The following is a 24297-nucleotide window of genomic DNA, read 5'->3' on the forward strand; positions in this document are numbered from 1 at the left end:
TATATATATATATTCATTCAGCGTACCCCCCTGATGATTGCCCTAATAACATCATCCAATGCAGTGTATATTTCAGGGAGTGCTTAGCCTATGACTTCAACCACATTACCCACTAGGGGGGCCTCTGGAGGAAAACATAGACATTTTAAAGGCCACAGTGGTCCATACACAGCCAACAATAAAATGCTTCTAAAGCCAAAACGTATTTTCTTTTAGTTTGGATAGAGAAGTATGGGATTAGAAGCTCAAATTGTCCTGGACATGTCCCCAGCCTGTAACTTGACAGTCAAAAGAAAAGAAAAGCAGCACAGTGACAGTCAAAAGAAGAGAAAATCAGCACACTCTGCTCCCTCCTCCTATCAGCATTTGCAAACAAAAATTCTGCCACAAGATGTCCTCAGTCTGATGACCAGCATCATTCAACACACTTCCTCTGAGCCCAGGTTGGACCTGTCTCCAGTCTGTGACAAGACAGCGAAAGGAGGAGCAGCACAGTGATGAGTCTTTTTGCAATGCATCATGGGACCTGTAGTTGCACAACAGCTGAGGCTGCCTACCCCTGTACTAGAATTTCAAATCCCTCTCCACCCTAATCTTCTCCAACTACTAAGCTTCCCCAAAGAATCTACAGATCTTTTCATCCTCCAGCAGCAGGTCACATGACATGATCTAAACTGTGATGTTCAGGCAAAGCCGACCAATCAGCAGCTGTCCCTCTTGTTTGACATCAATCACATGACTGGCAATAATAGTCTTTTTTTTTTTTAAAGGTCCAGCCCGTAGAAGAAGAAGAAAATGTTTATTATTATTTATCTACAAGGACCTTAAAATGGGCTCTTGCCTCACCCCCCCTGCTGCCTACCACCAGGTTCTCCATTACAAGCGTACACTAATAAAGCCTCAAGGCGCACTTATTACAAACAAATAGACAATTACATGCATGGCTGGGGTTCCAGGCTGTGGACGGCTGTAGCAGGCACTTTAATAACTACTCCATACCGGGTTGTGGTCTTGTTCCAAGGGGCGATATAGAATTTCCTGCCTAGCTCCGTGCCGCAGATACAAGCTGAGCACAACAAATGATTTCCTCGGCTGCAGATGGCTTTAAAAACATGTTTGAGGGAAACAAGAGAATACCACTCTGTATTTCAGGAGAGATTTATATATCTATACTTGTAAATACGCATTTAAGACAGAAACCCAATAGGCTGTGCTGGGCCCATGGGTTGTTATTTGAGGTTTTTGGTTTGTCCTCTGGAGTGCACTGAATAAAAATAGGAGATTAAACAAAAACTGCATGCCGATGAAGGACTAATAGACAAATAAATGAGACATTCCGCCGCCAAAATCCCTAAACTATAGGTTTTCATCTTCTCTTCTCTATGTTTAAAGAAGAGCGATCCGTCTTAAGGTCCCCACACACCTTACGATAATCATACGATAATGGCTGGAAATCCCGCGATCGTACGATTATCGTAAGGTGTGTGGAAGCCGTGCGACCTCTACTACTGTAAGGTCGCACGACTTTAAACTTACGGACATGTTCGAAAACCCGCCGAGCATCGTACGATGTTCGGCGGGTTTGTGGCATGTCCGTACGATAACAGCCGTACGGGCCGGTGTGGCATTGGCATTGCGGTCATCGGAAGCCCGCCCCTCAGGAAACGTGGCTTGCGATCAGCGCAAGTACGATCTGCCTATGCAAGATAGGCAGATCGTACGTTTTTTTTAAGTACCTTACAACCATCGCAAGACAAAAGTCTTGCGATGGTTGTAAGGTGTGTGCCCAGCCTTAGTGTACAGGTCTTTCTCTGAGCCAGCTTGGCACGGTACTATGCACGTGCTATGCAGCTGCAAAGATTGACAAGTCATCTGTTTATCCACCCATGAGCTTAAAGCAGAACGCCAGGAAATTTTTTGTTTAATACTTGCAGTGGGGCTACCCCGTACTGCAAGGGTTAAGCGCTTGTTTTTACCCAGGGTCAAAAATTTAAAAAAAGTTATACTCACCTGATCCTTCGAGCCAGCCAGCTCTTAGACCGGTCGCTTTGCCTCGCTTCCTCTCTGCTGCAGCGTTCTAAGATCCCTTGAGTCATCACATCCTATACACCGTGTAAAGGACATGAGGACGCCATGGGCCATATCATCGCTGCAGCAGAGGTGGGGACGGGCTGGAGGGAGCACTGTCACAGCAGGCTGGCTCGGAGCATTGGGTGAGTATAACTTTGTTATTTTTTACACCAGGCAAAAAACATGCACTTAATCTTTGCAATACAGGGGTAGCCCCACTGAAAGTGTTAAAAAAAAATCCTGGAGTTCTTCTTGAACCATATAGAAGATGAAAAAGCCCCACTGCAAGAGTTAAACATGTGTTTACCTAGAGTTCTTCTTTATTAAACACTACAAAACACCACCAATTCTCCAGACAGGTTGCGTGTTGTGTTGTAATTCAAAGTCGTACCTTGGAAGGTAGTGGAACTGAACCAATTTTGGGGTTGTGACAAGGGAGGAGGGTGTGATATGTCAATATTCATTAAGGATGCACCGATACCAGTTTTTTGGTATCGAGTATGAGTACCGATATTTTGCTTTCAGTACTCGCTGATACTCAATACCAATGCTTCCGCTGGCATGGAGCCAGCTTCCCGGGCAACCAGGAAGCCGGGCCAAAGGTAATGACATGCCGCCTGGCTGTTCGGCCGGCTCAATGCTGATTGGCTGGGAAGCCGGCTTCCCAGCCAATCAGCAAAGATTCGGCTGTTCAGCCAGCTTGATGCTGGTTGGCTGGGAAGCCAGCTTCCAGGTCAATTAGCATGGAGCAGACTACCCAGCTCCATGTTCCCCTATGTTTCCGGTATCGTGCAAGGTATCTGAGCATTTACTAGGAATGCCCATTCCTCCAGATTGACATCTACCCATCAAGGCATTTTGATGTTTGCATAACTCCTCCCAAGAGACAGCCCACTGCTTTCATCAGCACTGAGGGCTCTTGAGAGGAGTACTGAAGTGGGTGCTGTGATGTGTTCAGGAAGCTATGTGCAGCACCGTGTCGGTGTTCTATCAAAGTTTGCGACTGCGTTAGAATGTGTGACCAGTCATCTGGTCACACATTTTAACATAATTCCGCCCAGTTTTTCGGCGGTGGAATGTGTGGCCGGTCACATGGTCACACATTTTAAATCTGCCTTGGAACAGCTGAGAAAGCTTGGAATTCTACACCTTTTGCCGGTCACATATTTTAACCCCGGAAAGAATGGGCGTGACTACGTTAAAATGTGTGACCACGTGACCGGTCACACATTCCAACCCAGTCACAATCTTTGATAGAACACCGGCTCTTCCCACCAGCCATGATCTGCCTGCACTGCATTGAGAAGCACAGACTAAAATGAAATACTTAATGGAAATGGAAAGGTTTTATTTAAAATGGTTGTTAGCATGTTGAAGAGGGAGGAAAGGAAGAAACAGGGAAGACATAATATAAAAAGATTAAACTGCCACTTTAACTCTGCGGTAGTTATTTACTGGTTTGGGTGGACTGACCTCTTCAGGTACAATGACCTTACCTGTCTCAATAGAATAGATAAGCTCGGCATTTTCTCCTTTGTCTCTGTCCAGGGCAGTGACTTGTATAACAGCAGAGCCGATAGCAGCGGACTCAAACACCGAAGCCTCGTACAGCGGGCTGGTGAAGTACGGGCTGTGGTCATTAGCATCTTCCACTGTAATCATAACACGAGCCAGGTTGCGGCGGTATGGGAACTCCTGATCTTTCACCTATTATAGATAATGAAGAAAAGCGATACATTATATATACGCTCAGCCCCTCATGGACATCCAACAGAATTTCAGGTCAGTGAGGAGTAAAACGGAGCGGAGGTTTCCACCTGTCGTTTCACCAACCAACTTTCTTTATAAAAATGTGTTATAAAATATACTCTTATTAAAAACTTCTATTAGTTACATATGATTCTTATAAAACAATGTCATAGTCTTTGTTATGTCTTTGAAGGTTCTCATCTATTCAGGTCATTCTATAGTGAGAAGTAGTCACATTCAGCTGGACTTCTTCTTGGACAATCAACATCTACATTGACACCTTCCATGAGGACACCACCTTTGCAGATCGTACCGGACCGGAACGCAGGCATTAATGTGCCACGCGTTCGTGCACAGGAGATCGCACTGCGGGCAGGGGGCATGGCTGCAGTGCCATTGACTTCAATGAACCGCCACACCCCCTCTCACCTCTGAATGCAAGGTAGCCAGCCGGGTTTGCGATACAGTGCGTTCCAGAGGTTGACCGCTCTGGAAAGCACTGTTTGTTATGTGAAGCGGTCCTTAGAGGAAATTTAAGCACATAGGCATCTGAAATTATTTAAACCCTATAATCTATTTTTCAGCATGTCATGTCTTCTCCATCATGCCTCACTGTATACAGATTTCTTACAACAGGAAGTGCTGTTACTATGTTACTGGCAGGATCTCCAGGTAAGGACCTTTCAAAATAGTCACAAAAACATATTTCCTTTAAATAACTGTACACAGTGAGGCATAGTGCCAAACATACAGAAAATAGATTTAGGGATTACATGCATTTTAAAATGGTCACAGATCTTACCATGATGGTGAGAGTGTGATGGGCCTGTGTTTCATGGTCCAACCTTTCTGCTGTGTAGAGTGTGCCTGTGTTAGGATCAATGCGGAACCTCTTCATACTCATTGGGTCAATGCTGCTGTGGACGATGTAACTTAGTTTGTGGTTCTCATCTTTATCGGTGGCTTTAATTTGTAAAATCTCCGTTTCCGGGAGGACGTCTTCTGAGATGGTGGCCTCATAACTGGATTGGGAAAACTCTGGGCCGTTATCATTGTTGTCAAGAACACGAATGAGAACCTAAGAGGCAAAGAAACAAAATTGTTAGTATTAAACAGTAGTAACACAAAGTATGCATTTAAAAAAAAAAAAATAAGTAGATAATATTCTAAGACCTCAAAACCATTTGCTGCTTGGAATTGATGGAATTACCTTCCAGAAATTAGCTATTCATGAAATGTATTTTCTCAGATCCCGTTGCTGCCACTACAATGTGGCAGCAGCGGCAATCTTAATCGCCACCACTGCTTCAAAATGTGGCAACTGCACTACCAGCCTCACCGTACACCTAGATTTTCCTGCGCATGAGACAACAACCTAAGTGCCAGCAAACTAGGTGACATTCGCAGTCACACCAGACAGGAATACAATAGTTTAAAATAGGGTAGCTTTCTTCAAACTGGCACAGATTCTTTAATTACTTATTTAGAGCATTCAAAGATTTAGCTCAGTGACCAAGATGTCTGCTGTACATAAATAGGAATGTTTGGTATCAAACTGATTGTTACTTTCTTATCAATAGTGTAGCCACTTTTTAGGAATATGTAAACTGGATGTAAACATTGGGATTAGGTCCAGGGCCGGCCTTAGGCCTTTAGGAGCCCTGTGCGAGAAAGCTTTACAGCGCCCCTCAGTGACCACACCCCTCAGTGGCCACTAAAGTGGCCACACCCCCAGTAACCACACCCATTTATCACCCATATTTTTGGTAAAATATACAAAGATGGGGTCACGTTGGGTAAATAGACACCAAACATGTCATGCTTTAAAATTGCGCGCACCCGCAAAATCGCAAAAAATTACCATGCCCAAAATTGACCATAGGTGACGCTTTAAAAGCTTTTACCGCTCATCAGTTTAGTGTTATCAGTGATTGATGGCCCTACAATTATTGCTCTCATTCCGATGTTCGCGGCGATATGTAACATGTGCGGCGTAATGGGCGAAATCGTAGTTTTCACACGTATGCGCACCCGTCGTTTTCACACGTATGTGCACCTGTTTGCATGCGTGTATGTATGGGGGGACTTTAAAAAAAAAATGTAATTCTTTTTTATTTATAACTTTACATTTTTGGGGGGGAAACTTTATTGCTATCACATAGGGGGGTTAAGTCTAGTAGTTAAAAAAAGAGGTACATTTGCTTTAAAACATTCCTTGACTGTATTATTGACGATTTACGATTCAACTGTATAAAAAGTTTCTAGCTTTCCATTTAGCATTTATGACTGTGTTCATTAACAGGTTGTGCAGATCCAGGCCACTATGTTTTAACTAGAATGTTTTAACAGGATTTATGATGGCCTGCCTTGTGTTGTTTCAATCTGATCTGTGATCTCCACAAAATGGTCCCCTCTACCTCAAACACAGGTCTGACTCATTGCTTGCTGACTTACCAACTTCAGAGGATTGAGGGTGACACAGCAAAACGTCCCCATTCTCCCCACTTAGCTTGAGGTTCCTTAGACCTCATTATCATCACAGATAGCGTTTATAGAAATTCACTGAATAAAAGCTGAACTTCAAGGCAAATAGCTAAATGAACAAATGAAACACATATACAATAAGAGAGTTATTATACAACTACAGCACAAAATTAGGTTTTATGGTTTCAAGTATATGGAATGACCTGGGTCACTATGCACTACAAATGATCGTGATTGTACAACTTACAGGTTTATAGAGAAATATATACTGTATATTCTCTATCTAGAGAATGCTATATGCATAAAAAAGGTCTTCATGCTACTTGAATGATGTGCTTATAGCCCCATGTCAGAATGTAGTGAGGACGGCGCCTCCGTGGGTAGCTACACAGATGACATCCAGTGCAGCATGACTGATGGAGTAAAACACCGTACATGCTCTAGGCTTCATTAGGAATATTGAAGTGACAATTTTTTTATACATACAGTATGTATAAAAGAAACACTAAAAAGTCCATAGATTCTCTTTAGCACAGTTCACCCTTTCCGTTACATAGTTTTAATACCTTATCCATGCACCCCAAACACTAAACTACCTAATATGTTGCGACAAGAAGGAAAGGTCTCTCAGTCTCAGGCCACGCACCACTCTTACCCCATTGACAGTCCGTGCACGTTCCAGGTTTGCTGCTTTCATTTCCCACACTTTGAAAAGTTTCAACAAAAGAACCTCGTGGTCCAGTAATCTCCCAAGCAAGGCAAACCATGACTTCATATTTGGGCTGGTAACTAAACAGACATGCTAAACAGCAACAAAAGATCCTTCCAGCACAAAAAAAAAAAAATCATAGAATAAAAGGAGAAATAAAAACAATAAAAGGACAAATACAGGCGGCAGCAAAGTTCTCTGAGGCTGTTTAGGACTTGCCTGTGACTAATTGTCCGGCTTCATTCATAGCGTGAGCAAAAGCAGCCCAACGGCCGTGGTTTTCCTTAATGGAAGCGTATTTTACAATGTACGCATAAAGCAGAAAACACACTTGGACATAATTGCTTTGCCAGAGACCTCTGTTGTACTGCAGCCTGTTAAGACTTTGCACATTAAATGCTTTGCTTTCAATGTAGCGGCCTGATCAGTTAATTCTAGAACGTTACCGCACTCCTCTGTGTTTTCTGCTTGGAGTGCGTCTGCACAATTACGTCCCCTAGGCCTGATTATTTTTCTGAAGAAAAAAAAACAAAAACTTTTTGTTAGCCGACTCCCCCTCGAGCCACTTAAATTGTAAGGTGTTCCTGTATCCATTCTTAGCGGGAACTGTTTTCTGTCAACCTCAACCCCTCCACTACCTCTTATCTTATTTTATGTTGTAGCTTTGTGTGGGATGGTAAAGTGTTCCATACCTGCTCGGAATTACTTAAGCATGTAAGTATTCAGTATGCCTAATATTTAAATATTAGGGAGGTGATTTTTTATTACTATTCTAAAGAGGAGTCCCTAGAGTTCAGAACTTCCATAATGTTTTCCCATATCAAGTCTGCATCACAGCACTTTACATATTGTTCGTTCACATCAGTCCCTGCCCTCAAGGAGCTTACAATCTAAGGCCCCTATCTCACATGCATACAGATACCAGGGCCAATTTAGCCATCATCATGTCTTTGGAGTATAAAAGGAACCCCTTATAAGCACAGGGAGAACATGCAAACTCCATACAGAGTGTCCAGGCTGGATTCGAAGGACCCCAGTGCTGACTTTGCCAAGGCTGAGATGATATCATCAATCTACTGCAGGCATGAGCAAGCATTTTCCCAGTGCCTCTCCCTCAGTAATCAGACTACAACTTTTTAAACTAACTTGGCAAGGTACAAGGTGGGAGGCTGCAGCAGAAGCTCATCTTTGTCTGCCATTTGTGAACACCATTGCTAAGAACTGCACAGGCTCTAGGATTTACATGATTGTGCCATCTCTGAACAAGCATCTCAGTCTAGCAAGTAAATGGTGACCCTGGATAATGCCTAAACAAAGATGGTGCCATGCTTCTGGACAGAAAAGCGTATGAAGATATTGTCATTTGAAGTACTGTGGTCTCTGTGAGATCCCTAGAAGTGTTGCACTCACACATTTCTTAGCATGCATGCACTTAACATAAATAGTAGGTCCACTTTGACTGCCTTCAGCTCTTGAGAACCTATGTGCAAGTGACACCTGGTTCTCCCACAACTCAATCCTCTTAAAACTAAACTCTGGGTATCTCTACAATTTCACGCTGCAGTACCAGCCACCCCCCTTCCAACTGCTAGGTCTAAATGCTTGTTTAGCCTATGTGGGTTGGACTAAGCACAGCAATTACCTTATTCCATGCTTTCTCTTGGCACCACTGGCCCTGCATAGTACATGATGATGTTAGAGAGTTGCAACTGGTTGAGCAGCAAAGAATAGCAGCTTTTTCGGACGGATGGAAACCTGCAGCATTTAACCCTTGCAATTGTGGGAAGTGGGCACTGCAAGGCAAATGTTTATAGATACCCAGCTTTCAGCTCCACAGTTAACCTGTTTGCTAATGGTAAAATATCCCCCAACTCCCTCAGCTGCTTGTACTTACTTCCCCTTCTCTCCACAGCCACTCCAGTCACGTGTAGAGGCGAAGAGAACAAACCGAGTGTAGATCCTAGTCACTCAGAGTATAAGCCTACACAAGGCTGAAGACCCTCTTCCCCCCCCCCATTCCACAGCTTGAATTAGACACCCAGTGTTGCATCATAGTAGGGAGGTCAGTATATGCGCTGACAGGCAATCAATTAATTTAACTTACATGCCTGCCTGTGTTGGTAAAGTAAAGTAAAGGTTCAATTTACAGCAAACAGCAACTTATAATATACACTGCAGCTTCAGTATACTACTGTACTTGCAAAATGGACCATTATGGATAAGTGTTGGAACAGGCTATTTTTAAAACGTAGCTTTCATTTCCCCATTAAAAGAGCCATTAAGCAAATCCTGTCAGGAGTCGGGTAAATTTCCTTCATTAGAGAAGAAACAAAAGCTATGTTTTAAGAAATGCTGTTTCTATGAGCAAAGCTTTATATATAAATCAATGGTGGTCCATGCACAGGCAATGCCTTTATCATTATCCACCTCCTTTACAGCATATTGTCTACAGGACTACAGGTGGTCTTTTTTTTTTTAAAGAATGAATCAAATTGTTACTGTGGCTTGACCGCAGTCTGCACTGTGGAACCCCACCGATAAAATGCTGAACTGTAACAGCTGGAGATTCTCCTAAAGCAAGAGGACATGTCATAAGATCCCTCAGTGACTTGCACTACGTTCTGTGAATAAACACTGATCATACATTCAGCTTATTTCTATGTTTCCTTATATTCTTATAAGCATCGTTCAGCACCAGCTAATTTGTTGTAAGCCTCTGTCCTCCTGACAGACATTTCACATTGGACCCGTCCTTGGTTCAGAGTAAAGTTTAATCAAACTACTAAGCTTTCTGATGTGTGGGTTAATGCCTGTTACTGGACTGGGACCATGATTGATGGCTCTATTAAATGTCACATAAGGCTGGGACCAGCCGTGGAGCAATACATCATGCTAGTAATATATGTTATGACCATGGGCATGTGTGGTACGAATATGAACATATAAACAATGATATCTAATGTAGGGAATATTGGGCCTTTCACAACTGTAGGTTTATTAATATGCAGCACAGGCAGTCCCCGGGTTACGAACAAGATAGGGTCTGTAGGTTTGTTCTTAAGTTGAATTTGTATGTAAGTTAGAACAGGTAAATTTTTTTAAGTGTAACACCAGCCAGAATTTAGTTTTTTCGTTTTGGATAGCATAGGGAAGGGTTAACCCCCTGTAACATTTGTTTTGCTGTCCTCACAGTGGCTCTAACCCCACACCATACTAACCAAAAATAACATTTGCATGGAGTTCTACTTCAAATGCAACTTGGACAGATGTTTCTACAACTTCCTGTAATATACAGTACCAGACCCGGAAGAAGAGGTAGGCTCTCCTCGTCTGCATGTCTAACAACTTCCTGTAATGTACTGGAGGTACAATACTACGAACCAGACCCACTCCTCGTCTGCACGTCTAACAACTTCCTGTAATGTACAGGACTACGAACAAGACCCACTCCTCGTCTTCACATCTAACAACTTCCTGTAATGTACAGAAGGTACAGTACAACGAACATCGGCACGGTAGCATTGCAACTAGTGGAACAGCCTGGAACCTCCGTTTGTAAGTACGAGTCATACGTAGCTCAGATGTTCGTAACTAGGGGACTGCCTGTACACAAACAACATGATTTATCAGGACAGTTTTTTCTGGCTAAGGATGACTGTTGCACAAATGTAATAAATAATGATTATAACAGCACAGTGGATATATAACATTTGCACAAAAAGAGTACAAGGTTAAGGTGGGCCTATACTGACAGACCAATATAAAAACATGCTAACCATCTTCCTGGGATTAGTAGAAACAGTAATAGTAGGACTGAAATATTTGCCATTCCAGGAAAACATACTGGTCCACTCTTTTTGCTGGGGCTGACCACATATCAAAATGCCTAGGCACTATGTGCACAAATGCTTCATGTGAGATTAAAGTGAGATTTCCATGTCCACCAAGTTATTGGTAAAGTACATCTGATTGTCTTGAGGTCAATGCATTTGTGTCTAGAAAAGACTCTGGATTTTAGACCCAGGTTGCGTGGAATACCTTTGAACTATCTATAAGTTGAGATTAAAGCTGAAGTGTTGCCAAGGAACCCTCCCCCACAAGCAATACCCCCAGTAACTAAACGAAAATATAAATGGTACAAAGATTTACCCAAATCAGTGATCATGTGACGCATTGGGTTCAGAGTCTTCTGGCCTACAGAGTGGGAGGGTCCTTCTTTGGCCTTCCATTTTCCTGCCAGATGACATGGACACTTACCATTCGGTCCATAAACAGGTTTCTTATAGGGCCATGAAGACTTGGGTGGCAGCTTAGTGATATTAGGATCCGGAGAGGTGACAATTCAGCAGGTGGCTGGTCTGGACTGCAAAGGTGAATCAATGGTCTTCAAACCACTGCACTTGACCATAGATCCAAATAAGTTAAAAGGAAGCAGAATGGCTTGGCTTCCAATTCTGTGAAGTGGAAAATAGCTGGCACTTGTAGGAATCCTCTTAATGGCGTTTCTTTATTGAAAAGGCATAAAAGCAGCTACAAAGGGTGCTAACATGTTTCAGGACTGAAACATGTTAGCACCCTTTGTAGCTGCTTTTATGCCTTTTCAATAAAGAAATGCCTTTAAGAAGATTCCCACGAGTGCCAGATATTTTCCACTTCATTTTGTTGATTGGTCCAGCAGAGATTTACACTGGGTACCAGAGTCCACATGGAGTACTGGGTCTGAGAAGGTAGAGCGGCTTTATTTTTGCATTGCAGGCTTCCAATTTTTCTGGGAGATGGGCTTATCAAATTTAAGAATGGTAAATCCTTAGTGGCCAGTAAAGGCTCTTGCATTCAAGAATAGAATGGATGTGGGTGGAGCTAAGCATCTGCTGGGGTAGGAGTTCATCTTGACTTGGAAGGAAGTCAAAACCTAGTGTCCCAAGCTCAATGGATGCACAAGTGCCTGCAGGCAACACAAGGTGCCTGCAGTTTTCCATTAATGGTTACACTTTAGAGGATATATTAGGTTTATTTTAATATGTTTTTTTACCCAGTCTGCTATACTGTTATGTATGCCCTTGTTTCTACTGCCTAGGCTGTGCATCAGTCAAATGAGCTGTTGTATTAACTAGTGCAAAGAGATGCTTAGCGGGCTTGAGAAGGATTTCCTGATAAGAAATGTCCATTTCAGGGCAGGCTTCTGGTCATACATCAAACTATAATTGTGTTGTTTGTCAAAAGCGTATGCCTGGAAAAGGAGCTGCATTAACAGACATAGAACAGGAGGAGTAATAACAGAGCTGGCCTACTGATAAAGTGGGCAGCTTGGATACCTGCAACCACTTAAAAGCTAATCAGGAAGATCTCAGCAAATGAGGATGACCGAGATTCCGCTAACAAACTGATGCTTATAAATCATGACCATAATGCACCGGCTCCAGAGCAAATTAAAGCGTCTTCAAAGTTTAACATTAGTGCAATGTACTTGGATGCATAATCCATTCTCTATTCATGAAATTAGCTAGGCCAGAGTTCTATTTCCACTTGTCCATGTACTGTAGCATGACATTCGGGTACATGAAGTAAAGAGAAGAAGATTGGATCACTTGACTAATGTAATAATCAGGCCCTGTAATTTACATTGCAACTTCAAACCCTTTATTCAAAGGTGAAGTAATGTATTTGTCTAAGCCATACATACCTTAGATCAAGATTTATATGTAAATTTTTTATGTAAAATGTCAGGACTGGAGACTATTTCTTCCTATTCTCTTTATGTAACCATTAGACTTGAACCTTCGCCATCTGCTGGTCATTATTCAAGGATACATGTCTTCAGTGAACATCTGCCCTAATCAGGAAAGCTTAAATAGACGGCTGGCTATTTAACCTGTGCCTTATTATTAATAGGTCAGATTGATAAACTCCTAGATTCAAGTCTGCATGATTTCTGTCTGTTCATGACTGGGATTACTCCTGCAAATTGTTTATGTAGTGTTTGAATATTAGATTATATGGGATATTAGTCATTTGGTGTTTATATACTTTAATACCACCTTTAAAATGAAAGAAATCCTCATCATTTAATACATAAAAAAATAAAAATAAAGATAGATATATCAGACACAGGAATTCAAATAAGTGACCTTTAAAAGTTAAAACCCCTCTTTTTAGCTATTAATGAGCTCCGGTTTTTAAATACAGCATTTTTTTCAAACTATCTCTGGAAACATTTTAGGACTGTTTAAAGTGAGTCCATAATTTCCCCACAGCAGGCAAGGAGGCTTACTTTATGGCAAGCACAATATGTTTCCTGTACTTAGCTTTCTTAACCAGGAGAAGCCTAGCCAGGGAAAAAGAGGAACACACACACACAGGATGACACAGCTACATAAAAAAGATGTATTCGGACATTTGTAGGTGGATGCTTGACTATACTGCTTGTGTTCTTGCAGTGTTCAATTTATTCGGTCAGCTCTGTGATCACATGAACGCAGAGGTCTAAACCCAGTAATTAGGGCTGCAACAACTAATCGATTAAATCGATTGTAATCAATAATGCGAATAGTTGGCAATGATTCTCATTATCGATTAGTTGGGGGGGGGGAGAGAATTTTTTTTAATACAACCAACTAATTGAAAAAATAAACGGGCCACAAATTGATTATGAAAATAATCGTTAGCTGCAGCCCTACCGGTAATATGTAGGGAATGTGGTGTGAAGTGGTAGTCTCTCAGCAGTGTATCAACCAGAAAGATATTGTTACATGAAAAAAAAGTAATAATAATTAATAAATACCCAGCTCATTGGCTGCTGGCTCTAGCCGGCTCGATCAGCTGATCGAGGAATGCCGGCTGAAAGGGAGCAGACAGCCCCACATACTGTGCAAATTTCGTCCGGTACATTAAAAACCGTCCGAAATTCGCCCAGTGTATGGGCACCAGGTTCTAATCCAATGCACCTAATCTGGGACACCTGAAAGTAATTTCATGGATTTGAAGTAATGGTAAATATAGGCGTGTACTTACTTTTTGCATGAGACAAATCTTAATCTTTGCCTATTTCGATTATGAGAATGATTACACCATCTCCATTTTATGTGTTATTTGTTAAAGTAGATTGGACACCACTGTAGCACTGCGTGAATAAATGTTTAATGTTTTGCTGTTCAATTATTTTGAAAAGGTCAAAAGTTTCCATGGGTGTATTTACCTTTTCACATGTATGACAGAGAATGCAACAGTAAAAGTGGGAGCACCTCAAGCTGGCAGGAACACCCAAAACTCCATAGTGGGCAGTACAAACTCTGGAACTATGGTAGGAAGATTTCATTGGTGGCACATCCAAGAGATAAAGGAGCCAATGGATGACTCGGCATACCAGGACTCTATAACCAGAACTATAATGAAAACATAACTTTTAAGTAGACATGGTTTCATGATAGCAGCAAGCTATGCAAATGAAATATATTCTGGAACAGGGACACCCACATAATTTAGCACCTTTGTCTCACACTTTGCTTTCAACAGCAACTCTTGAGGCTAAGTGCAAGCTTTATATAGAACATAGTGCTACACAGCTTTTTTTTCATAGATAATTTAACTTTGTAATTGTCATCCATAAAGCAATAATGTGTCCATTGTAATAGTTAGGGATGAATGGAGATATTTAACCTAAGCCTACCCCGCATTTAATAATACCAATAAAGAGAAGCAGAGGAGAACAAAGGACTCACTTTTCCCGTGCAATGGCTCAGACAAAAAGCTTGTAATGAATCATTAAATAGATATAATAGGCTGCATTAAAAAACAATAACTGACATTATCAGAGTCACAAGCATTTGGAAAATGGCTCCTTGGGTAGAGATGTGGCCAATGGATATCTCCATACACAATGGCGATCGGGGCGCAATTTATAATGGTTCTATATTTACCTGCAGCTGTCAAGTGCTCACTGCAGGTCAATGGCTAGATGATTAAATGGCAGCTGTGGTCAAGTAAAATCAGTAAACTGTTCCTGCAGCCCAAACATACTTTGAATGTGCTGAAGTCAAAATAATTATTAATAATTACCGGTATATTGTCAGTTTATCAATTATTAATAATTCAGTAAGTTATTGTTTTTAATGCAGCCTATTATATCCATTTAATGATTCATTTACTTTTAGGATGAGAATAATAATTGCAGCCAAAGTCATAAGGATTTTTAAAGTGCTTTCAAATTGTACTGCAGCCTTTTGTTACATGATGACTGCATATGTTCAGTACAGGTGCCAGCACAGGGCTCAGGGAAAGGGCAGAGCTGGAGTTTGGCAACACTCCAGCTCTGCCCATGGTGATGACATTTCACACTATCTGGCACAATAAGGAGGCCAAAATGCATGGTGTGAACAGCATACACCTATAACCAAATTTTGGGGGAGCAATCATCTGCAGGGAGACCAAAGACAATGGTGGTGACTAGTCCTTTGCCCTCTGCCTGTCTTTTAATGGGTACAACTCCCAGAGTTCAATTCCTCTTAAATTTGCCTACTACTATCATACAAAAACTCCAGATTGTAGGAAAAAGCCAGGAGCACCAAAAGAAAAGCCCCATCAACACAATGTGGAGACTACTCACTTTATACATACAGTAATCCTAGTAGGAACCGAGTTGCAAGAACTCCAATATTGTAGCTATATGCTAATCTCACATGCACATCTGCAATGGTTTACCTTCTATTTACCATGTTTGTAGATGGAAAAAAAAAAGTTTTTTTTTATTATGGCCTCTTTAATCAACTCTGAAAGCTCAGCGTACACACTGAAAATGCATTTATTCAAGATGTTAGGAATGTTATTCACCTTCTGTCTAAGGAGAGGTAATCACTTTACCAAACATGGCCTTGAGCAATGATGTATTAAGCAGGAGTGTAGAATAGGCATGCATTTCATTCAAGCTCTGGAAACATCCATCAATCTCTAGGAACCTTGCTCTGGTGATAACTTATACATTAGGAGAGTTTGTTCCTGTAAAATCAGGGGTCACACACCAGAGGTCAACAGAGGGAGATGATCGAATTACTGATGTAGCTCGGCTCAGTCTGAGCGGTAATTAGCAACAAAATATGTTGTTGCGTATTTGCTCAGACAGGAAACAAGGTAGAAACGTAATGACTCCAACATACGTCTACCCATGTAACTGATCTGTGGTTACAGTCCTTCGAAGAGGGGGTGCTATGTTTAAACCCGATAGCTCTGGTTGTACAAGATATGTCTATTGAGCCCCAAATTCACCTGTGACTAATCAGACGGTATTTATGGGTGTCATGAGTCATGATGGTTTTTCTGGACAAATGGTAAACCAATCTTTGAAACAATATTATCAAAGTATAATATTATTAATCAGTGAACCGTGAAAAAACACGTTTGAGTGACAGGTAATGGGAACCATCTGCTAGTGGACAGATTTATGAAGGAGTGATCATTTGATTGTAAGAGAAGTAGGAATGGACAGGACGATATTACCGTCTACTTTACTCTGCACGCTTAAGCTAGAGCTGCCTATACTAGTCTGGATAGCTACACGTAATCAGAGAGTTCTGGCAAACATATCACCGAGCAGAGATCTTCCAACACAAGGATTAGGTGATCATAACCAGGAGGGTTCAATCCTTTACAGAGTTGTTAACTGTTTCGATTTTTCCAAAACGGCTTTGGGTCTCTGAGATTGGTCCCTGGAATAGTTTATCAAGGGAAATGCTCCTGGGTTTGGAAACTTACAGGTTTTACAATATCATTCCTCAATGTTTCATTTCTATAATAAAGAAACCCTCTAATTTTCTTTGCTACTGACATCCGAATTTTGAATTTCCACTTTTGTGCAGTGTTTCTATTTTAATTCCAAGGCTCTAGGATGGATTACATGATTCACTTGTCACCGAGAGGTATCATCACCTTTCATCTGTATGTTACGTCTGAGGGATTTTAAAGAAATAATCTATACAAGGCTGATTGGTTAGAGCTTAAAGTATGGGTCAAAAGACACCAAGGCGAAGGCGAGGAGCAAAATACAAAGTTTTATATAAAGTCGATGGTTTCATAAAACTTCGATCGGTGCTGACAACCTGCACATGTGTTAATAGGGTTACAAACCAAATGGAGTCTTGCAATTTTTGTTTAACTATTTATAGTCCTGTACCCTCCAATGTTATGATTCGTGAGCTATTTTTACTTGAAAATTCCTTAAAATACCCTTAACTCTCAGTGAAAATGCTCATACTGCAGTGCTCTATGCTGGTAGAGCTAAGTAAAAGCCACACCCCTCGACACAAATGTCGTCACACAGAGAAGAGGAGGACATGTGCCTGACCAGCTTTGTTAGATTACTGAAAGAACTAGGTCTAAAGTCAGTGAATCCCCTGCTGTTTCCTTTGTAGTCTGTCAGTGGCCGCCAGCCGATGTCAGAATACCCGATCAGAGCTGGCAGCTCGTTGGCTGCTAGCTGTGTTCGGATGACTATTCTCCAACATGCTCCTTTGATCAGCTGATTGAGGGATTCTGGTTTTAAAGGTGCCAAAAGCGGCACCCATGCATCGAATTTCAGCCAGCTCATCAAGAACCATCCGAAATTCGAATCATGTATGGCTCTACTCTGATGGCTGCTGGGCTGCTGAATTATACAGGCACAGTTGCTACAACAGGAAAGTGAAGGTAGGACTATGAAAATTGAGGTTGTTAATACAAAGAGAGAGAGAGAGAGAGAGAGAGAGAGAGAGAGAGAAAGAGAGAGAGAGAGAGAGGCTAGGCTATGGAAATTAAAACATTTACATATTTGTAACGAGCACCCAATGGGCTTGAGAACAAGCCCTCACTCACCTCTGTAGCTACACTGTGGAGCAATTCATCCGAAAAGATCACAAAGAAACTCTGGAATCTAGTCAGTTTCTAACCAGCTGACACCACCTGATGTTAGTTTAAGTTTAAGAGCTGGCAGGCATCAAAAGTCCCCACAGCCAGCTTAAGCAAAGGCAGATGAGCTCCTCTGAGGATAAATTACTGCATGGTACCTGCGGCTATAAAGCTTAGTGAAATGTGGTTTTAAAGGGTAATTCCACTTTCCCAGGTGAATTGTAGAAAATTGAATTACCCCCTCCAATCTGACCACCCCGCTATACTTACCTTTGGCCAAATGCTCCTTCCCCTCCAGCGGTGCAATTGTACATGGCAGTGAAGTACTGTGCTCCCTATTTTGAATTTCTCTTGCAAATGGCGAGCAGTCATTAGGCAGCATAGTCACCTGCCCACTCTGACTAATGAGAAGCGCTTTTGAATGTGTATAGCTTGTTGCCAGGCTCAGTTTAAGATGGCAATATACACTAAACTTATATTGTATTCTCTCTCTACAATTAAGGTATACAAACAGCTATATAACATTGCCAGGGGTGCTTCAAACTGTCATCATATGTATTTTAGGGGCAGGAAGACAAGAATGTTCCTACAAAGTTGTCTTTGATACTTAAGGACAGATGATTTGTCATAGATGATAGATGTTACCTGAGTGCTTGCAACGTTGGTCCCATCTGTGACTTCCACTGTCATATTATAGCTTGAGCGGAGTTCAGCATCCAGTGGCTTAGCAATCACAATTGTCCCCACTCCTTTTTCAATGTCAAAAGTGCTGTCCACATTACCACCTGTTACAAAAAGAAAAAGCAAGTCAAACTCAAGAAAAGGCACACTGATCATTTCCTGGAATAACATCATGAGAAAGCACCTTTTCCATAATGTTGATTCTAAAGTGGTGTTGTTGTCTTTTTGGTAATATGGTGTATGTGTAATAAACTCTAGGACAAAATATCAGATATGTACAATATTTGGTCACTGACAACCAAATACAGTAAACTCTCAGTTATCCGTTTTTCAACTAACCGGAACTCTCATCTAACCGCCCAAAAAAAAAATCACCTGTGTACTCACTGCTCCGCTGATCTGCGCATGTATTATCCTGGAAACGATCGTCTGTGAACAAGTGCCACCTAGTAATTACTCCTAGTACCGCATTAGAGCACTGTACTACAGCACCAATACTAAATGTGTCTATTTGTCTTCATTTGCTTTTGATTACTGCATTTCAATATTAATATGAAGTCAATACAGAGTTTATGTTATGGTATAGTATAGTATGGGTTATGGCATTAGTTAAACCTATTTTTAATAGTAACTCTCAAGCAACCAGTAACTACATTTGTCCGGAATCTACCAATCCCTGTGGATGCCGGATAACAGAAAGTTTACTGTATCCGTTTTTGGAGAGTTTTCAAGTTGTACACATCAGCTTTGTAGCTGTGCTTAGGTTTTTGATATAATCAATCAATACATTCAATTGGACCTATGCACTACATGGACTGCTGCCTTTACCACCACATTCTCCTTTTAGTGAAAATGCATGCACTGTTCATACAAATAGTCTAAATTATGGCATGAAAAGTCCTTCTCTTTTAAAGGTCTAACCACCCAAAAGTGGTATTTTGAGCTACAGGAGGTCTTTGGGGTTTAGTCATCTAATGGCTTTTCTTCTTCTTTATTAATTCACACATTTAAGCTGTGAGATTTAATCACAACAATCTTCCTATATTTCTAGTTCCATTTTCCCTAATTAAGAGTAAATTTAAAATCCAGCCGGAAGAGATGGACTCTTTCTTAAACTTAATGGTAGACTTCAGTCGATATGCAGGCACAATCCAACTACTCATGAGGCAGAATATTTGTTGGGTACTGCTCAGAGCTTCATACGCTTATATAATGAGCTCTGCAAACTTTGCAAGTTCATGGCAATGAGGAGGGGAGGGTGACAAGACGAGCAGTCGAGACCTCCCTAATCGGTGTTACCCCTAGCATCTGAAGGCCAGTAGGCATCTTCCTGCAATCATAGGCATAAGAGATTGGTTTAACACCCAAGCTAAACGTGAAATATTAGTTTTCATGGGATTTATCTCCATTGATTTGAGTAGGTTAACAGAAATCAAATAGCTCATTAGTTCCTTTTAACCCACTTACTGTAACCTAATAGGTTAGTCTGCACAAGCATGGGTAGTTTTTAGATTGTAAGCTCTCATAGGTAGATCCCTCCTTCCCATCTTGTCTTGATTTGTATTGTAACTGTAATGTCAAACTGTTGGCGCTACATAAATCCTGAATAATAATAATAATAATAATAATAATAATAATAATAGTTTTGGATACATACATATCTGTGAACGCTATTTGTAGTTCTCACATCTTGTAACATTTCTGTTTTAGGTTTATCGGGAATTGTATGCAAAGGCCAAATAACTGTAGCGCAAGCCAAAGAGCAACACCGTACCAAAGTCCCGTAACACTCTCCTGCAAGTGTTGGAGCCTGTACAGTATTACACAATGCCATGCTCAAATGCAACTGATAAAAGTGGAATGTTCTGGATGTTAGATGATACAGCTTGACTCCATTAACTGCATGGTAACACAGCATTTCACAGTGTTCCGTTCCAAATCTCACGACTCCTCATGGCAAACAATGAAAGAGCCGGTTCTATCCATCAGCGTCTAGTTAGTGGGGATTGAAACAATTGATAGGAAAATTTCTCTTTACACAAGGGAGTTTCTCTGCAGTGCACGCTAGCCCAGCTATGGAAAGGAATTGCCTACAGTTCCTTCAAGCGTGGTCAGAAACCATTGTATGTCATGAATCGCAGAGATGTGAAAACATAAGCAGTATGATTTGTATGCTGGTCCTACACATGATGGTACAATTATTCGAGAGAACAAGTGTTCCAAAAAAACAATGATAGATGTCAGATATTGCCTACACTAAATGGGCAGATGGAAGAAAAGATTGTTTTCAATTAAAAAAGAAAAATAGTCGCTCCTGCCAGAAAATCCAACTAGTCTTTCTTTTGTGGTGGAGCAATTTTTTTTAAACAAAAGATCTTTGAAGCAATCATGATTTCTGTTTCTCCCACCATCTTTCTTTGGACCCTTATTCTTCTAATGCGGCACATATGTTTTCAACTGTACTCAAGAGGAATATGAGTTATAAAGTGGTAAAATTATGCTTTGTGGCATTGCGCGGCAATACCACGGTATAATGTGCATTATAATCACAAGCAATTACTTTTACCAGGAAAGAGCTGGCTTGTCAGTTCTTTCCGGGTTTTCTGGATTATAGTTGGGATCCTGGAACTGGGTGATTTGTAAGAGAATTGGGAGGGATGAAATGTAATAAATAGTTATTTTTCTAACTGGGTCAAAGTTGTAAGTTGGGTGCCCCAGGAATCACTCTTGGAATTGATCCTTTTTATTTTATTCATAACTGATACAGTGATTGGAATAAATTGTTCAGTTTCGGTTTTTGCCGATGATACTAAACTGTGTAGGGCAGTAAATTCTCAACAAAACATCAATGCACTCCAACAAGACGTGGAAAAAATTGAGGCCTGGGCTACAAGATGGCAGATGCGATTAAATATAGAAAAATGCAAGGGTATGCACATGGGAATCAAGAATGTGCATCCAAACTACTACCTAGGGGGTGCTGCACTGGGGAAGGCAGACATGGAGAAAGACCCGTGAGTCCTCATAGATCATAGATTCAGCAACAGCATTGCGATTTCAATAGTTTTTGTGTGATTTGTTCACTGAAAACAGCAATTGAAAACAGCTTTGCCAACAAACCTGCCTTGCAATGGGGGTTGAATAATGTTGATTACAACTGTATATTTCCTGATATTAAAATGAGCACAGTCAGCACAGATGCAAGGAGTGATATGTGCAGTTCTTCTTTAAACTGAAGGAAAACAGGTTAATACCACCATAGCTTCCCCCTGCTATCACAGAAAAGTTGAAGTACTATTCAAAACTTCAATTATTGAATCATAAGTGCCCCTGTGTGCTCTGAGAAGAGCACCGGAGAACAGTGACATATGGGCCCTGTGGCAATCTCAAAAACCTTTATAGCGTTTTCAAAGATAATATCTGTTGGGTTTCTGCACTAAAAGGTGAAAGGATTAGGAGTGTTATGTGGAGGGAATACTAATAGTGCCACACCATAGAAAACTGAATCCAGACACAAATGTTAGCACTAGGGGTGCCGATACCGAGTATTTGGGCGAGTACTCGTATTTGCCCAAATGCTCCGATACCTTTCCACCGATACCAGAACTTCCTCTGACTGGCAGTGCCGTAGGGACACATGGATCCGGCTTCCTGGGCAATCAGGAAGCCGGGTGGTGAGTAATGGCCCGTCTCCAGGCTTCCTGATTGGCTGGGAACCCAGCCAATCAGCATCGAGCCAGCCGAACAGCTGGCTCCTTGCCGATTGGACGGGAAGCCAGCTCCAGGCTTATTGGCCGGGAAGCCAGCTTCCCAGGAATCAAGAAGCCGGATCATTCCTCGCCGCCCGGCTACCTAAGCGGCTCAATGCTGATTGGCTGGGAAGCCGGTTTCCCGGCCAATCACAATTGAGCCGCTAAACAACATGGAGCCAGCTTCCCGTGCAATCAGGAAGCCGGGCAGCATGCCCAGGAAGCCGCCCCCATGCCAGCAGGAAGCACCAGCATCAGCAAGTATCGCAGGCAAGATAATCGCTACTCATACGCGATACCGAAAAAACCTGTATAATTGGATCCCTAGTTAGCACTGAACAAAAATGCCCCTAAATACTGACTACTTTATATGACATGTTCAGTTCATATCTGTCAGGAGCCATGGCAACAAGATATCCACAGATGACCTCTCAGGTTTGCCTATCATGGCCATTTTGATAGACCATATCACACTAGTAATCCTGTTGCTGGCAAGTTGCCATCAGCCAAAGAATGGCTTGTCCCTTCTGGTCTCAGGAACATAGAGATAATTAGGGCTACATAATATTGAGGATTGCTTGTGCTGGTGACCAATCTTTACATCTCTGAGGTTTTGCACGGGACCATCCATGGTGGTCACTACGAGCACCTATATTATCTCTACTAATCACGCTGCATGGTGTGAAGCAGGCACTTTCAACCACTAGAGATCTCAATTCAAGTCTTTGTGACAATGTTGTAACCAGGAGAGGGAATCAGGAGAAATCTCTCTAAAGAGAATTCAAACACTGTGGCTCCCTTCCAAGCCCAATCCAAAAAATGGTAACAAAGACACTTTAAAGAAGCACAATACAGTCTACTATTCAACCCATTGTGGATGCCATTAGGCCAAGTTCACAGAACTTTATACCAGGATAAGTGTCTTTATTTTTAGGCATGTTACTGTAAATTTCAAATCTCATTGGGCTCAGCTGGAAATAACTGGTGTTTAAGCTTTGTGAATTGAGTTGTTAGTTGTTATACAGCATTTAGGCTGTGGAAGGGATAAAAGAGGATTTTAACTGTGAAAGCTGTGCTCAAAAATGGACAGGCAGAGGGTAAATTACTAGTTACCAGGATTATCTGTGGTCTCCATGCAGCTAATCTTTATCCCACTGTTGGCTTACCATGCCTTATTCTGCACTGTTCCTGTGTGCAGCCATTGGTAGAGGCAGGGCTTTGCTTCCTCATGTTAGTGCCTCCAGCAAGGATAAAAATGATAAGGAAAGACACTGGTGACATCATCAAATCTCACTCAAACTCTGTTGAGACTATTATGGCACAGCAATGCCTTAAATCTCACACAGCAGATAATGTATACAGTTATGAGGAAGTAGGTAAAGAGGTGCCTAGGCACACTCACAAACCAGGAAGTGAAATAATATTTTTCAGGAGAATTTCTAGTCAAGAGATAGATTTTTCAGGGTACTTTTTAGGCACGATTAACATTTCTAGATGTCCCTATAACATAGCAAATATTCACTTTTAGGTCAAGTTTACCAGGACAATAAGTTAGCTGTGCTGGATGGAAAATATACTTCCCCATTATACCGCCTTATTTTTCAGTTCCGATAGGTTCCCAAAACTTCTACATTTTTATTGGCTATTAAAATAAACTTCCTTTCTTTAAAACAACCTTCAGTTTACAGTTAGTGGCCCTCTGACATCTTTTTTTTAATGCCATTTGTCTTTTAAAAATAAAAAAATAAAAGATGTCTATCTGCTTCCACGCTACAAACTTAAATTTTCCAAAAATACAACAAAAATGCTGCCAAACGTCATTATTTTTGTGTCTTGGAGAGGAATAACATCAGCTGAAGAAGCGAAATAAATAAATCTATGCCAGTCTGTAAGCCGCAAATAACCTTGGATTAAAGATTTATAAAGATTATTCCATTCCAAGGTGCTGATCTCACATCAAGCAACAGCACTTACAGCAGCGCT

General features: G+C 41.3%; 1 protein-coding gene across 1 annotated transcript in view; it reads right to left on the reverse strand.

Moving 5' to 3' along the window:
- FAT3 (FAT atypical cadherin 3) overlaps positions 1 to 24297 on the reverse strand; it is a 452567-nt gene that overhangs the window by 124157 nt on the left and 304113 nt on the right. The window contains exons 7-9 of the mRNA XM_018558632.1: positions 18530 to 18669; positions 4622 to 4897; positions 3567 to 3777 (exon numbers count right to left, since the gene is read on the reverse strand). Of these exons, the coding sequence (XP_018414134.1) occupies positions 3567 to 3777; positions 4622 to 4897; positions 18530 to 18669 (627 nt within the window). The remainder of the gene's footprint in view (positions 1 to 3566; positions 3778 to 4621; positions 4898 to 18529; positions 18670 to 24297) is intronic.

Source organism: Nanorana parkeri, unplaced genomic scaffold (genome assembly GCF_000935625.1).
Source record: "Nanorana parkeri isolate BGI_ZX_2015 unplaced genomic scaffold, ASM93562v1 scaffold350, whole genome shotgun sequence".
Lineage (NCBI taxonomy): Eukaryota > Metazoa > Chordata > Amphibia > Anura > Dicroglossidae > Nanorana > Nanorana parkeri.